Raw genomic sequence first — 15,389 nt, 5'->3', positions numbered from 1 at the left:
TCTCCTGCCAGAAGCTCGTACAGAAACTCAGCCGAGGCATGCCGAGTATTACTATCAGCGAGTACCAAAAGACACGTACTCAAACTCGCTCGGGAATAACCTGTTTCGACGCATCCCTAGTCGTAAAAGGAAAAACCCACCGGCATATAAACGATTAGGATCGACGTGATCTGTGACGGCAGAGCTGCAGACGACCACGAACTTCCCGAGGCCAAAACAATTAGCGCCAGAATCACCAAGCATGCCACAAATATTTCAATATAAGCATAATTCGGGTGTTTCGGCTTGGTTTCCTTTAACCCTGGACGGCTCAGCTCTCCGCTCGGGTTGGATTCTGCCTCGCATCTGAGTAGATGTGGAATGATAAATAAAATGTAAACGTTCATGTGTGCGGCAGTGATTACATGGTAAGACCCTGCACTACTGAGGATTGAGTGTTTAATCTAAATTATAACCTAAACAAGCCTTCACTTGATTCAGACCACTCAAGCAAGGCAAAAGACACAAGAAATCAGGTTTAACTAAAGTGCATTCAGCTCTATAGGGGCCTGCCCTATTTTAGTTTTACCTTCACTGATAGGCTTCTAACTTTGTAACTCCACAAGCAGCCATATATTTTCAGAATATCCGAAGATACTTTGTTATATAATCATATCGTGAGTAACTGCTCCATCCGTTATATACGCACCCTGCTATTTTGAACAGCATAAAAAGACTTCTGCGTTTCTATTAAAGGCATCGTGCATACATGCAGCATGGGCTCATATTAAATATCCAGATCCATTTTCTAATCATTTTACCCACAGTAGTATCAGCAGTTTGTAATACTGCAACAACATTGTACTGTTAAAACATTAAATATTTATTTCTGGCCGTTTTGCATTTCTTGATCCATGTGATAACGAACTCTAAACTTAGTCTCACACTGAATGAGGAGTTAAGCAACAGATCATGTGAAGTACAAAACTAGAACAGAAAAAAAAAAAAATGCTTTATGTTGTTTTTTCCTTCTTCTTCTTCCAGCGTTGAAGGAAATTTTTGTTCTCACATTAAATGGCACACTACAGGGGTGGGCAATGGATTCATTTATTACCTAGAGCATCAGGAAAGTACAAAGTGTGCCTGCCTAATTCTGTCTACTGTAAAGCGACCTTTGGTTTGAGAAAGGTGCTATATAAATGAAACATTATTTTTATTATACCATCGCCATCATCGTGTCGTACTATCAGCCAGAAAGTGTTGGCCGATCTGCGTCGTGACGCGAGAGGTGGGATACAGAACGAGTAGCGAGCACTATAGTTACAGCACTGTGGTGTGTCACATCACTGAAGTGCACTACGATTTATCACGCAGTGATTAAAAGTGCATTAGGTTTAAAGTGCAATACAATTAATCACACACACACAGACACAAATGAAAAGTCAATAGGAAGTAGGGTTTATTTCTTTCTTGTTTGGTTTTTTGAACTTTTTTGAAAAGGTAACTACCAACAAACAAACAAACAAACCATACGGAAAGCAACTAAAAAACAGCCTGAAATCTTCTAGCAAGTTGCTCATGCACGCAGTAGTGAGTGAGAGAGTGCTAAAGGAACAGATGACTATTTGTCAGTTATTGAAATTCTGCCGATGGCAACAAGCGGCATATCAAACAGAGACTTTGTCAGCTTTCTGCAAAAGACTCATCACATGCTGCTGTAACAAATCCCTACAAAGGACTTGGATTGTTTGACATCTACCAATTTTTTTTCTCTACTTTTTATTTTTATTTTTGTTGTAGTCGTTATTTTGTGAATATTATAAAAACATTCTTTTCTTCTGAATTTCGGCACATATTCGGAGAGAACTGTAGAGAAGGTAAAAGACTTTATACGTATTTGGTACACTGGAACTCCCTGACCTTTATAGCCATGCCTACTCAATGCGCATTGACACTTCACTCAACACACATAGTATTGTACAATAACCTTCTTTCTTTTCAGGACCACACAAACCCAGGTGGTGCGGATCACACGAGACCTCAGTAACGGCTGTGATGCTAACAAACACCAAAGTGAGTTCGTTGTCAGGGACATCGCATTCTGATATGATGCAAGACGAATGAGGAATATGTATTTTTAGGATACATGCAACAAAAAAAAAAATATTGAAAAATTGGGCAAACAATTTTGACACAGCAGGTTGCGTCGCAACCTCAGAGCTTCAATCCTGAGCTCGGCTTACTGTCCGTGTGGAGAACCGTCTCGAGTGTGTCCCCTGTGTTAGTGTGGGTTTCCTCTGGGTTCTCCGTTTTCCTCCCTTGACAGCTCTAACTTAGTTGTGAATGAGTATGTGAATGAGTGTGTGTTGATCCCATTCAGAGTGTATTCCCACCTCCAATTCACCACAACCCTGAGTGAAGATGAATGAATTAATGACTAACATTTGAACCGATATTTATATATTTGACATATTTAATTATATTATATATATTTATAAGAGGACAAATAATGTATCTCGTTATAAATATACTGCCATGAATATTTTGACATATTTTACTGCGTGAAGAATTATATCCATGAACAAAATACGTTATTTATAATGCAGTACGTTCTTAAATGCGCGTCTGAATATATGTTTTCTTTATTTAAATAAAAGAATGTGTGTGTGTGTGTGTGTGTGTGTGTCAGTTTCAAACATTTGCATATAATCGAAATTTCAAAATGGCGGCGGCCGCTGCCACAGAAACTAACTGCCGAACTATGAGCTGAAGTTAATACCATACAAAGCTAAAAGTTATGATTGGGCCCAAATCTGCCACGTGATCAGAAGCTGCGCGTTGATTGGTTGATTTCACGACCAATCGACAACCAGGTTTTCCTATAATAAGTTAGAGATGTAACTGCAGGCCTTCGAGCTGCGGTATTGCTGTGACTCGTTAGATAATAGGAAAAATTTACATTTTATGGTGCATATCAGAATTTTTTTTTCTTAAAGACTTGACCCGGAAGGAAATAAAAATTATACGATCATTATTAGACACCTAGAACAGAGCTGGCGCTCCGTTACGGGGATGTAGAGTTAAAATAAAGGCGGACATTTTTAGAAGTGATCAGCATTAACGCACAGCCCCGGTGATCCTCTTACCGTGAACGTTGGCTCTGAGCTGCGGCAGGGCTGAAAGCTCCCCGGAGAAACTCTGGCTCCGAAAGCGCGACGAGCTGGGCGATTTCCGCTGCTTCTGCGCCTTCTTCACGGATCTCCGAGTAAAGCCGTCCACTTTCTCGGTGGCCGAGACCGCCGACATGTCCGCTCGGGTCGCTGCAGCTAATGATAGCTAACCTAAAGTCTGATGTAACCTAGCAACAAAGAAGTTTTCTTCCGACAGTCGCACATCGGAACACTGTTGACATGTGAATGTCCAGCCGCTCGCAGGGTTCACAGCTCAACACACGCAAGTGTCGTGAAAAAAAAGTTTCCGCACGATACGGCTACACTCACACTTCATAAAGTAACACACGGCTTTCCAAACCGTTTACTGCCTCGTTAACAGGATAAAGTCGCTCATTTGTAGTGTACAAACAGCCCGCCGTCCTCGTGCCTCGTGCCGACTCATAATTCCCACACATCACATGTTTAGGAGCTTTTTCAACGCAGTTGGTGTAAATATGACAGATTATTTACACACACTTAAAACCTCCTAAAGAGCAGTCTGCAGAGTAGAGTCTGACCTACCGCAATATCAGAGCCATGCGGTGCTGTTTAACCGAGAACTGACCTTTAAACTGAACGTGCAGGAGGAAAACTGTACATTGTAACTGACAGCTACAGTCATTTTAGCCTCCTGCTGGAGCACTGCGAGGTTGGCATTTGATGGACACTTCGCTCAGCCAATTACGTGCGAGGGTCGGAATAACATCGACCAATCAGATTCCGACATGGTCGCGTTCTACAAGCCAGCGGCTGTTTCCCAAATGTTGAACGGAGAGAGAGACGCAAAACCTGCTCACTTGTACGGGATTATATAATAGGGCACTTTTGTAGGGCATAGGCAAAGATTTGGGATACAACCGCAACCGTATGTCTGTGAGATGATGTCGGGGGAAAAAAAAATAGTTCTCGTACTCTGTATGACCAACCAACTGTCTCACACACACACACACACACACACACACACACACATTCATATATATATATATATATATATATATATATATATATATATATATATATATATATAGAGAGAGAGAGAGAGAGAGAGAGAGAGAGAGAGATGCACACATGTATGTATATATATATATATATATATATATATATATATATATATATATATATATATATACACGCACACACACGTATATGAATATTTAATTATTTGATGTGTTTTTTTTGTTCAACACTTCTATTTTAAAACTGAGTTTAAATTAAGAGTGCTCAATGTTCAGTGTGCTGTGTGTTGATGGGAATCAGTGAAGTAATAAGTTAATAAATGACCCATAAAGCAAATGTGGCCCATTCCTGTACAAACATGTATACACTGCTGCAACTTACATGCTTGAGCATGTGCACCTCTAAAACAAAGAACCAGTTTAGCTTGCTGCCTTAATACATACTGAGGATAGCTCTGCTCAGTGACCTGCATTTTTCTGCCATAGAGCCCCGAGGACAGCAGACACTGGCTTCCATCAGTCAGGACTGGTTTAACTCGTCTTTCCTCTCCGAAACCTCACTGAGCACAGAACTTCTGTATGTTATACACTGCACTGTGTAATAGTGTAGCTAAAAAAAGCCACAAACAGCAGTCATGAAAATGTTGGAGGAACTGCATGTGAGCCATTAAATGTATTTTTTGCCCTCGGAAGGTTCTTCCTTATACCATGAAACTGTGTGTGAAATGTTTTAGTTAGTCAAACTATATTATACCAGATCGTTAAAGAGTTTTTATGGTAGGCAAGCCACTCAACAATTACAGTGATCAGAGGTAAATTAACACTACATTGTAAAACATTTACTGTAAAATATACAGTGAGGGCAGCAGAGGTGATGTCACTGACTACTGTTTTATTTTCTTCATCTCCACAGCTTTCCTAACGTTTCTGTCATCCGCTGCTCATGTTTTCCTTGGCCGACCTGTTCTATGTCTGGTTGTCAGTACACCAGTGGTTTCTTTCTTTTTCAGGACGTTCCAGTTTGTTGTACTGAATATGCCCAACGCTTGTGCAACAACTCTGACAGATTTTCCCTCTTTTCTCAGCTTGCTTTTCTCCCATAGACAGCTCTCTGGTCCTCATGTTGGTTTATCCTTTTTTAACAACAAATGCAGTTTTCACAGGAGAAACCCAGGGCTCAACCAAGAGTAGACATTCAGAGTTGTTCATTCTTTAAACCTTCCGTACAGGACACACCAGGGCTGCAAGAAACACCAGTCAGTCACGTGTTCCAATATTTTTGATCGCAGAAAAAAATGGGTGTGTTCAAACAAAAGTTGGTACGTGGTAAGTTTAAATATGAGGAAATGAGAGCTCAAATTCTGATCTGTCGTCTCATGTTCATCTTTTTAATCTCAAACCTAAACGTCTTCAATGTATATAACAAAAACAATAGAATTGGCCTTGCTGTTCCGATACTTTTGGAGGGGACTGTTTTTCCAGAAATATACTGTTAATTTTTGCAAGTAAAATACTTGTTAATATAATTATAGTATAAAATAAAACATCCCATCCCTCCATCCATCGCCTGTACCACTTATCCTTACTAGGTAAAATAAAACATCATCCCTCCATCCATCCATCCATCCCTCCATCCATCGCCTGTACCACTTATCCTTACTAGGTAAAATAAAACATCATCCCTCCATCCATCCATCCCTCCATCCATCCATCCATCCATCCATTGTCTGTACCGCTTATCCTTACTAGGTAAAATAAAACAACATCCATCCTTCCATCCATCCCTCCATCCATCGTCTGTACCGCTTAACCTTACTAGGTAAATTAAACCTCACCCAGTACATTTGCATGAAACATGATACAGCTGAGCAACAGGTTAAGGGTCTTGCTCTAGGACCCAACCACGGCAGTTTGGCTTTAGGAGATTTAAACACACGACATAATCTGTAACTCAAAACCTTAACCCCTGCCACCGCAACCATGCACTGATTCCAGATTTTACTAGCAAATCAATTTTAACCTCAAGGTTGACAGACGGAGAATTATTCCCCATTCTCACCCTGTCAAAACGTTAGATATCCCACTACGCACTGCATGGTCTGGTATTGTACTATGAAACAATGCACTGCTCTAATTGCCTAATTATTATTAATTTTTTTTTGGTGTACCTTTATCTTGGCACTAGCTTACATAACGCTACATATTTCAGAGCTGTGGTAGAGCAAAACAGCATCTTTGAACAGTTGTTGGAATATTCCTAAAAGCTTCTTCAGTTTTTGCTGTTCACTGTAATCTGATTGCAGCTTCCTGTTTATCAGCTTGTGCGGTTGTAGCTCATTAAAGTCATGTTGTCACCATGTTCACGTGCAGCGCACCACCGTGTTATTCACGGGAAACATTACACCGGGCTTGCGTGGTATTAAAACCCCAATCGCATCAGGGGAATAGAAGATACTTAACGCTGTATGCTTAGAGATTATATCCTGGATGTAGTTTTGGTTTCAAGGTCAACAGGTGCCATGAGAGCCACGAGAATATGTCTATCGCCCCCTGGTGCTGCAAACCCAAAGTAGCTCTCGCATATTAAATAAAGAATCTTTCACTTTAAAAAAAAATAAAAATAAATAAATAATAATAAATTGTCTTATTGAGTGAAAATCTCATATACAGTGCCCTCCATTAATATTGGCACCCTTGGTCGATATGAGCAAAGAAGGCGGTGAGAAATGGTCTTAGATTGGAGTTAGACATTTTTATACACAAGGAAGCTTCATGTGAAGATATTTCAGGGTCATGAGTCTCAGTATACTGTACATAACAGTTCAGACTTCACCAAACAGAGCGCATGTATTTAATGATCAGATCAAACCAACGCAGTATGCAACAGTTTAAAGAAGAACGACAATAATACAAAAAGTATGCGTTATGAACGTAGCTGACAACACACACGTCATATACACGTCCACTCAACATGTGTGTGAACACTCCATTAATGACAGCTTCGCAAATCAATTTTAGGAACGGTCAAGTAAAATACAGTGTTTTTTTTTTTATATACATATATATATATATATATAAAAAAATCTCAAATATAGTTTGTCCTTTTGCATAAAAACATTCCCTCGAAAATTCGTCTTGCTGAAAGACAAAAGATGGAGGGTAAAATTCACACACAGTAGAACACTGCTGGATATTTCTTTAAAAACGTAGTGTCCAAAACTTAGCGGCCGAGTAAAGCCTCGAGAACTTGAACACGCATGAGGATCAGTCTTGCGGTGTTTTCTGAAAATACGCAGAAATCTTTTTCATAGAAGCCGGAGAGGAAGTTGTCTTCGTCTGAGGGGAGGAGGCCTTCTTCACAGACGGCGGAGAGCTCAGCGCCTAAGCAGGAGGAAGAGAAACGACAACACGCGTTATCCTCCAACGGATCTGATGAAATGACAGAAAAAGAGTTCAGAGAGGTCGGGTTTGGGAACGTCGCTGTTTGGATGGAGGGAGGTAGACGGACGAAAGACGAAGACAAGGAGACGTGTAAAGACAGGCTACGTTCACGCGAAAAGGCAAAACTGCATTTCTCAGATCTGATGTTTACACGTGGAAAGAAAAAAAATATGTAAATAAAAATCCCTTGATATCCGATTTCACACGACACACTGTCACACGTCCTCGAATCTGATTTCAATCGGATCTGAAACCCAGATACCAGTCTGTACAGGACGGCGCAGAGTTTTTGGTCGTTGTTGTGATTGATGCAGATTCTGCTGCGGCTTTTTTTAAAAAAAATTGCGATGCGACTTGCGTTTTTTTTTTTTTTTTTGGGCGTAGAACTACTCGGATTAGTGAAAATGCGACCGCACGGAAGAGTTTTGGACGGTTTTTCGCCGTGATGTTTGTTGGTAAACGAGACCTTTTAGCTGTACTCGTGTTCGACGCACGCAAACCGAAGACTTTTTTGGCGGAACGCGCGTCGTGACGACGTCAGTCGTTGTTGAGAAAGCGAGTCCGATACCATGATGTGATGTTAAATGGTTATCATGCGGTACGTTATTATGTACTGTGACTTACAGGGAGGGACGGCGTCCTCGAGTCTGGTCTCTTTACTCCATTAGGGCTTTTCTGTAACGCGGCTCCGCTGTGAGATTGTTTCAGTTTCCGGCTCATGGCGGAAAGCCAGTCGGCCTTCAGCGGCGAGCGGTTCTCCTTATCCGAGCCCATCCTCTCTTTCTCCTTCTGCTCGGTTCTTTCCTCTGCCGGGTGGCAGAAAGCGCTCGCGGACTGCCGACTCCTCTTACGGTCGGGATAGAGCTCGGTCACGCCGTCGCTCTCGTCTTCCCCCGCCGCTGACGCCTCGCTCGTGTCCAGGCGGCGTTTGGCGCGCCTCTCCGAGCCGAGCGTGTTAACGACGGGGATGGAGGGCGGAGTTTTGGATCGGGGCGGGCAGGGTGCATCAGCGGGAGAGGAGGTGACGGATGGAGGAGGGAAGTCGGCACCGCCAGGGGCGCACGAGCCGGGCTGAGGGGATAACAGAGAGTCGTCGCTGCCTGACCTACCGCTCCGAACGGGGGTTACATCAACCTGAGGGGAGGAGCCTGACGGAGACAAAGGGAGAAGCATTAAAAAGAGATCCTCATAGCATCCCAAACCCAGTAATACAAAATACATTTAGATTTAAGCGAGAAAAACTGTCAGCTTGTTACGAACACCAAACACAGGGTACCCTGGAACGATTAATGCGACTAACAAAATAAGGTGTGTAAGGCCCGAGAGGAAATTATATGTAAAAATATGGAGTAATCATCATCATCATCATCATCATCATTACCAGATGGTCGGGATGGTGTCTGGATTTTGCGGCATGCCCAGCCTACAAGGTTTAAATCTCCTGCTGAGTATTCTCCGCCGACGCTGCGGCTGAGCCTCCAGATCCTCACGGTGTTGTCGTCAGAGCAGGTCGCGATCTACATAGGGGTTTAAAAAAAAAAAAAAAAAAAAAAAAAAAAAAAAAAAAAAGTCAAACGCACAGTTTACTAGAGCTTCCCAACATCATGATAGGACAAATTTAGTTTAGAGGGATGCAGGAATAAAGCAAAAGACAGGGTTTAATGGTAAATGCCAGGAGCAGATGTAGACACTAGATATAGATGGTAAAAAAGCTCCGATAAAAGATAGAGATCGACCGATGATCGGTTTTTACCGATATTTAAGCTTTCGACCATAATCGGATATCGATTTGGAAATATCGGATCCGCCGATAAACGGTGCCATCTTGTGGGCGTTCTGAGAATTGCACGCCGGACCATTAACAGCCATTGATGTACAAATTAGACATGTTACATAAAAGTTTGATATGCTATTTAACCAGCTTGACGCTGAGAAATATGTACGAACTCACGGGGTCACGTCATCTGGCGCGAAGGGCCAGTGCGGGTGCGGGTTTTCTGTTTAATATGAGTCTATTGAAAGCCAAGATCAACTGATAAAGCAGACGGAATCAGGTGTCTCTCATGCTCGACTGGAATGAAAACCTGCACCCACACCGGCCCTTCGCGCATAAGATAGAACGGATCTGGCTTGGTGGTTTTCCTCAAGTTTTTGGTTTTGAGAGAAGTGGTGTGTCTCAATCAGCTCCCTAGCTGGTGAATCAATACACGGGTTCGAGCGCCGGTAAGAACCCATGCTCACTACACATCGGGACACCGATGACTCGATCTCCGGCGCCATTACTTTTGAAAAAAAAATCATTTAAACACTTAATAGGGGTTAGGGAACACTAACCACCAGCTCCGTTATCTATAAAAGCTCCCAGTGAACTGCTTACCTTCGTAAAATCAGAGGGGCTCCAGGTGACTGATGTCACTTCCTGGCTGTGACCCTGAAGCATAACAGGAGCCTGAGCTGGGTCAGAGATCTACGGAGAGAAGATTCAGAACATTTACGAGAGCCACACAAATTCCACATGTAAGGAAATTTAAAAACAACCAACAAAATCATATATAAACCCCGCTCAAGCCCCTGACCTTCCAGATATAAGCGTTGCCGTCACTCGACCCGCTGGCCAGGAACTGATCGTCCGGACTCACGCTGGACTTCACGTAGAACGAGGAGTTCCGGTGGCCACTGAACACAGCCACTGCGAGAACAGACAGAAGACGGAGCATGAGCAGCGTTCAAGAAACGTGCGCACCTTCAGACATTTCAGAACGACGACGCCGACTCCTCTTCTTACGATCACGTCCTTAAAGGATATTAAAAAGTAGTTAGCAATATCCGCAGGGTCTGTAGTTAAAAATATCCAGCCACAGCGTCTTCATCCTTTATTACTTGTATAATTTTGCTAAATTTATAAACGTGGGTCGAAGCTTTCTGACGCGGTATCGTCTCCGAGAGAGAGAAAAGAAAGACAGGCCGGTGAGGGAACGGCCGTTTACGGATGCTAGCGCGTGAGCAACTTGTTTCGCGGACGCTCCGGAACATTAAACAGATCAGACGTAGGTGTTAATGTTGGCGAATCGTGGTACGAGGTTAAGGGCCTTGCTCAAGGGCCCAGCAGTGGTAGCTTGGTGGTGCTGGGATTTGAACTCATGAATCGTTTACTCATTAGATATCGGATCGCCGTGACGCGTAACGCTCCTTACCTGGCGTCGTTTTCATTCCACTCACGTCGAACGTGTAAATGTTGTCATCCGTGCAGTTGCAGAACAGCCTGGAGCTCGTACAGTCTAACGTCAGGCCTGAATAACCTGGACGGAAGCAGAGAGTGATACCCGTGAGAACGACTCGGTTGCGAATCTATTATCAAAGGGTTTGTTCTGGGTGTTTGCTGTGCAAGCGAACGTTTCATACCTAGCTTGCGTGTGGAGGATCCCGGGTACCTATAGGTCTGGAGTGGGGTGGGGTTCTGCTGGTACGCCGTGTAACTCTTTCTCAAATCCCACATCTTAATCATCCTGTAGAGAGACCAGGCGTGTGCCGATTATCGGTCATATAACGGATTCGGTTTCTTAAAGCACGGGGAAGCGTTTCTAATCCGGCACGTACCCATCTACGGCTCCCGACGAGATGAGCGTGTTCTCGTCACGGAACAGAACAGCCGTCACACCCCTCTGAGAGTCCTGCGCAGCACCAGAGATACAGGAGTCGTCATTTACAGGCGAAACATTTATGAAGAATTATTTGGGTAACCAACCTCCGGAACACATTCAAGAGAGAAGAGATAAGAAACCCCGAATTACCGTTATATTTATATCGAAGCATTAAAACTGTATTCACTAATTACCGGAGCATGGAATTTACTGACGTTGGTCCATTTGCATTTAAAACAAACAAGCAAACAAAAAAACACAACTACTAAGCACATGACTAAATGACGTGATGATGTGTGACGGTGGGCTTCATGAGAACATCGATAGTGAAAGAGTTGATAACTATTTTATGATGAAATGTCGATTAGCGGTTGCGGCACTATTCCCGGTGGACGTCAGCGCTGTAGCACTAAAAGCCCGGCTCACCACAGAAGGAGCCATTCCTCTTGACGTAGCTCGCTTTTTCTTCGCTGGCGGCGTGTTTCGCTCCACCTTCATATGAGCTCCACTAATCTGTTTCATCTGCCTGTAGAAGCCGTCTACAGAGAAAGGACAAGGATCATTTTGGTTAGACAGAGAGAGAGAGAGAGAGAGAGAGAGAGAGAGAGAGAGAGAGAGACCAACAGGAACAGAAATCAGACAGACAGAAACACCCCGACAAAGGCCGACCGACACCGGACACCGACAGACAGACAAACGCCGACACAGAAACACCGACAGAGACAGACAGACACCGACTGAGACCAAGATAGACGACAGACAAACACAGACACGGACACCGACAGACAAACACCGACAGAGACCCACAAACAGAGACAGAGACAGACACCGACAGAGACCAAGAGAGACGACAGACAGACACCGACAGAGACGACTGACAAACACCGACAGAGGCCAAGAGAGACGACAGACAGACACCGACAGAGACGACAGACAGACACCGACAGAGACGACAGACAGACACCGACAGAGGCCAAGAGAGACGACAGACACACACCGACAGAGACGACAGACAGACACCGACAGAGGCCAAGAGAGACGACAGACAAACACCGACAGACAAACACCGACAGAGACGACAGACACACACCGACAGAGGCCAAGAGAGACGACAGACAGACACCGACGGAGACGACAGACACACACCGACAGAGACGACAGACACACACCGACAGAGACGACAGACACACACCGACAGAGACGACAGACACACACCGACAGAGACGACAGACACACACCGACAGAGACGACAGACACACACCGACAGAGGCCAAGAGAGACGACAGACAAACACCGACAGACAGACACTGACAGAGACAGACAGACAAACACCGACAGAGACAGACAGACCCCAAGAGAGACGACAGACAAACACCGACAGAGACGACAGACAAACACCGACAGAGATGACAGACACACACCGACAGAGGCCAAGAGAGACGACAGACAGACACCGACAGACAAACACCGACAGACAAACACCGACAGACAAACACCGACAGAGACAGACACTGACAGAGACAGACACTGACAGAGACAGACAGACAAACACCGACAGAGACAGACAGACCCCAAGAGAGACGACAGACAAACACCGACAGAGACGGACAATGACCGAGACCGACAGACTCCGACAGAGACGACAAACACTGACGGACAGAAACACTGACAGAGACAGACAAACACTGACAGAGACAGAGGCCGACAAACACCGACAGACGGACTGTCATTACACAACGTTCCCGTTCTTACCTTTCTTACTACACCTCATGTCCCACAGCATGATGTTCCCGTCCCTGCCTCCGGTGCAGAAAACAGCTGAGGGAACAAAATGTGGCTTTAACACAAAACACTCCCAGAACCGATAAAAGCTTTCAGACAAGCGAAAAATAAACCTCAGAGGAGATGGATGGATAGAGAGATCATTTATCGGTCCTCAAAGAGGAAATTTATTTCCACCGTGGGTGCGTAGAAAAACAAAAACATGACCTCATACATCATAAACGATCCCAGGCATAGAGGGCAGAAGGGGACGAAAAGAAAAACATCAGGATCGTCATACAACAAATGGATCTGGCATCCCGACGGCCGAGTACCAGTGTGTTTAACGCTCGTATAGCCATAGGAACAAAACTCCTACCACCGCCGGCCTTTCTGCACACGGGTATCTATACCTGCGGCCAGAAGGAAGGGCTTTGAAAGATTGATAAAGTGGGCGGTTTCGTCATTTAAAATTCGATGTGCCGTCCGGAGCGTATGTGAACCGACACGGTCTGATAAATCAGGGATGGGAATACCAATCATTTTTCCTCGCTAAATGACTTATTTTCGAGAGTTTCTTCTTATCCAATGTAACGTGATGCCCGGATATCTGAAATGCTCCACACTCCCAACCGTCTCTCCGCTAACGGTAACACTGGAAGGATGGGTCGGTGTTTTGGAAGAGCTAAAAACCAGTTCCTAAGTCGTTGCGATATTAAGGTGGAGAACGTTATCATGTTCTAAAATGTCCTATGGAGCGCTGATAGTCCAAATAAAAAAAAAAAAGAATCATTGTCCTTATTAAGCCATGCGAGAACGGCGGTATCGTCTGCGTATTTAAAGTAATGAGTGGGGGTGACTGGATTCTGACAGACATTTGTTTAGAGAATATAAAGAAGAAGTGGACCGAGTACACACCCCTGAGGGGCGCCAGTGTTGAGAACAATAATGGACGATAATGCATTGTCCACCTTTACCATCGATATCCGGCGGCATGGCGATAAATGGGTTCAGTTGGCAGTGGATAGCGTCATCCCGTATGATTATTCGGCAAACATAACAGGAAGTTAAAATATTCCTCAGAGCAGACAGAAATACGGGATTACCTTTCTCACGTGTGGGAAAGGACACGCTCTTCAGGCTGCACTGATGGCCTTTAAAGCTTCCCAGCAGCTCCCCGGAGATCACGTCCCACAGCCGAGCCGTCTGATCCCCCGACGCGGTCACCTTCACACCAAAAACATCACTTACTCATACTAGAGTCATCTTAAAGTACCTGAAAGATCAAACCGGGATGCTGAAGAACTCACGAGGTTGTTTGCTCCGGGGACCCAGGCGATATCGAACACCGCGTTATCGTGCGCCAGCCATTCTGTGGAGGAGAAACGGCATCGCTTAGGCTACGATTAAACTCTCGACATTCCGACGCCGTTTCTACTGAACTTCCACACGCCATTTCCGCCGTTTTAATGCGGCGTTCCACTGATCAGTCAGAACTGCAACGTTTTTGACCTCCTTCACTCGCTGAACTCGGGGTTGATTAGGCTGTCCCAGTTTACGAGTAGGAATTCCGAGTCGAGGGTTTCTCTTTGGGGTTTTTTTCCCCCCAGTCCTACCGTTCAAGATTTAATCAAACGCAGCATAGCGCATAATCACGCTTACCCTTAATTAGCTCAAGTGAGTGACGGACACGACGTGAAACACGACCCCCTGGAGACCCGAGATGAATATCGAGCGATACTGATCCACAAACAGTCCGGTTTGTGACAGACAAACTCACCTTTCAGTACAGTGCTGCGTCTCTCGGTGTTATAAAGGCTCACGATCCCTTCCTCATTCGCTACAGCCAGCATGCTGCCCTGTCCGGGAGCTGCACCCCACACACACACACACACACACAGAGTTAATGTACAACATTTAAGACATTTCCTTGCACAAGTCGGAGGCGACGGTGGCGAGGAAAACTCCCCGAGACGATACGAGGAAGAAACCCGGAGAGGAACCAGACTCGTCCTCATCCGGGTGATAGTGCGATTATAAATAAATACACCCCTTCTATAAATGTGCTAATACTACATGCTCAAATAGTGCAGGAGAATTCACGACAGCAAACAATCATGCACTAACAAGTCAAGGTTTAGTTTCAAAGATGCTAAAAGGAACCGTGCATTTCTCGCGTCCTTTAAAAAGAACCGTTAGCATCTCGTATCTGAATCAACTGCCGGGGCTTCACCTGTGGAGAACGTGCATCCGAACGGAGGAACAGCGACGCCCGAGTCTCCATAAGACACGTGCTCGTCATGACGGGCACACCGGAAACACTCCAACAGAGACGACAACGGGTAATCCCCGTGCTTATCTACAACGGAAAGGAACACAAGGAGTTATTCAACGCAACA

At 44.6% G+C, this 15,389-nt stretch overlaps 2 protein-coding genes across 4 annotated transcripts in view; both read right to left on the bottom strand.

The window, feature by feature from the left end:
- The window catches only part of ppp2r5a (protein phosphatase 2, regulatory subunit B', alpha isoform), a 36,584-nt gene extending 32,739 nt beyond the window's left edge, over nt 1-3,845 (bottom strand). Inside the window, exon 1 of one of the 2 annotated variants that reach the window (XM_047151098.1) lies at nt 3,126-3,845. In XM_047151098.1, the coding sequence (XP_047007054.1) occupies nt 3,126-3,285 (160 nt within the window). In that variant the 5' untranslated portion in view covers nt 3,286-3,845. The remainder of the gene's footprint in view (nt 1-3,125) is intronic. The other variant, XM_017455984.3, reaches the window with a different exon arrangement.
- Nucleotides 3,846-6,975: 3,130 nt separating this feature from the next.
- The window catches only part of dtl (denticleless E3 ubiquitin protein ligase homolog (Drosophila)), a 12,352-nt gene continuing 3,938 nt past the window's right edge, over nt 6,976-15,389 (bottom strand). For both annotated transcript variants that reach the window (XM_017455952.3, XM_017455951.3), the window contains exons 2-15: nt 15,224-15,349; nt 14,771-14,860; nt 14,301-14,362; nt 14,097-14,217; nt 12,982-13,047; nt 11,656-11,768; nt 11,186-11,259; nt 10,991-11,094; nt 10,783-10,887; nt 10,165-10,277; nt 9,966-10,055; nt 8,970-9,105; nt 8,213-8,736; nt 6,976-7,528 (exon numbers count right to left, since the gene is read on the bottom strand). In XM_017455952.3, the coding sequence (XP_017311441.1) occupies nt 7,412-7,528; nt 8,213-8,736; nt 8,970-9,105; nt 9,966-10,055; nt 10,165-10,277; nt 10,783-10,887; nt 10,991-11,094; nt 11,186-11,259; nt 11,656-11,768; nt 12,982-13,047; nt 14,097-14,217; nt 14,301-14,362; nt 14,771-14,843 (1,698 nt within the window). In that variant the 5' untranslated portion in view covers nt 14,844-14,860; nt 15,224-15,349 and the 3' untranslated portion in view covers nt 6,976-7,411. The remainder of the gene's footprint in view (nt 7,529-8,212; nt 8,737-8,969; nt 9,106-9,965; nt 10,056-10,164; nt 10,278-10,782; nt 10,888-10,990; nt 11,095-11,185; nt 11,260-11,655; nt 11,769-12,981; nt 13,048-14,096; nt 14,218-14,300; nt 14,363-14,770; nt 14,861-15,223; nt 15,350-15,389) is intronic.

This window comes from Ictalurus punctatus, chromosome 25 (genome assembly GCF_001660625.3).
Source record: "Ictalurus punctatus breed USDA103 chromosome 25, Coco_2.0, whole genome shotgun sequence".
Taxonomy (NCBI): domain Eukaryota; kingdom Metazoa; phylum Chordata; class Actinopteri; order Siluriformes; family Ictaluridae; genus Ictalurus; species Ictalurus punctatus.
The sequence above is the reverse complement of the archived record's forward strand: the minus strand, read 5'-3'. Positions and strand labels throughout refer to the sequence as shown.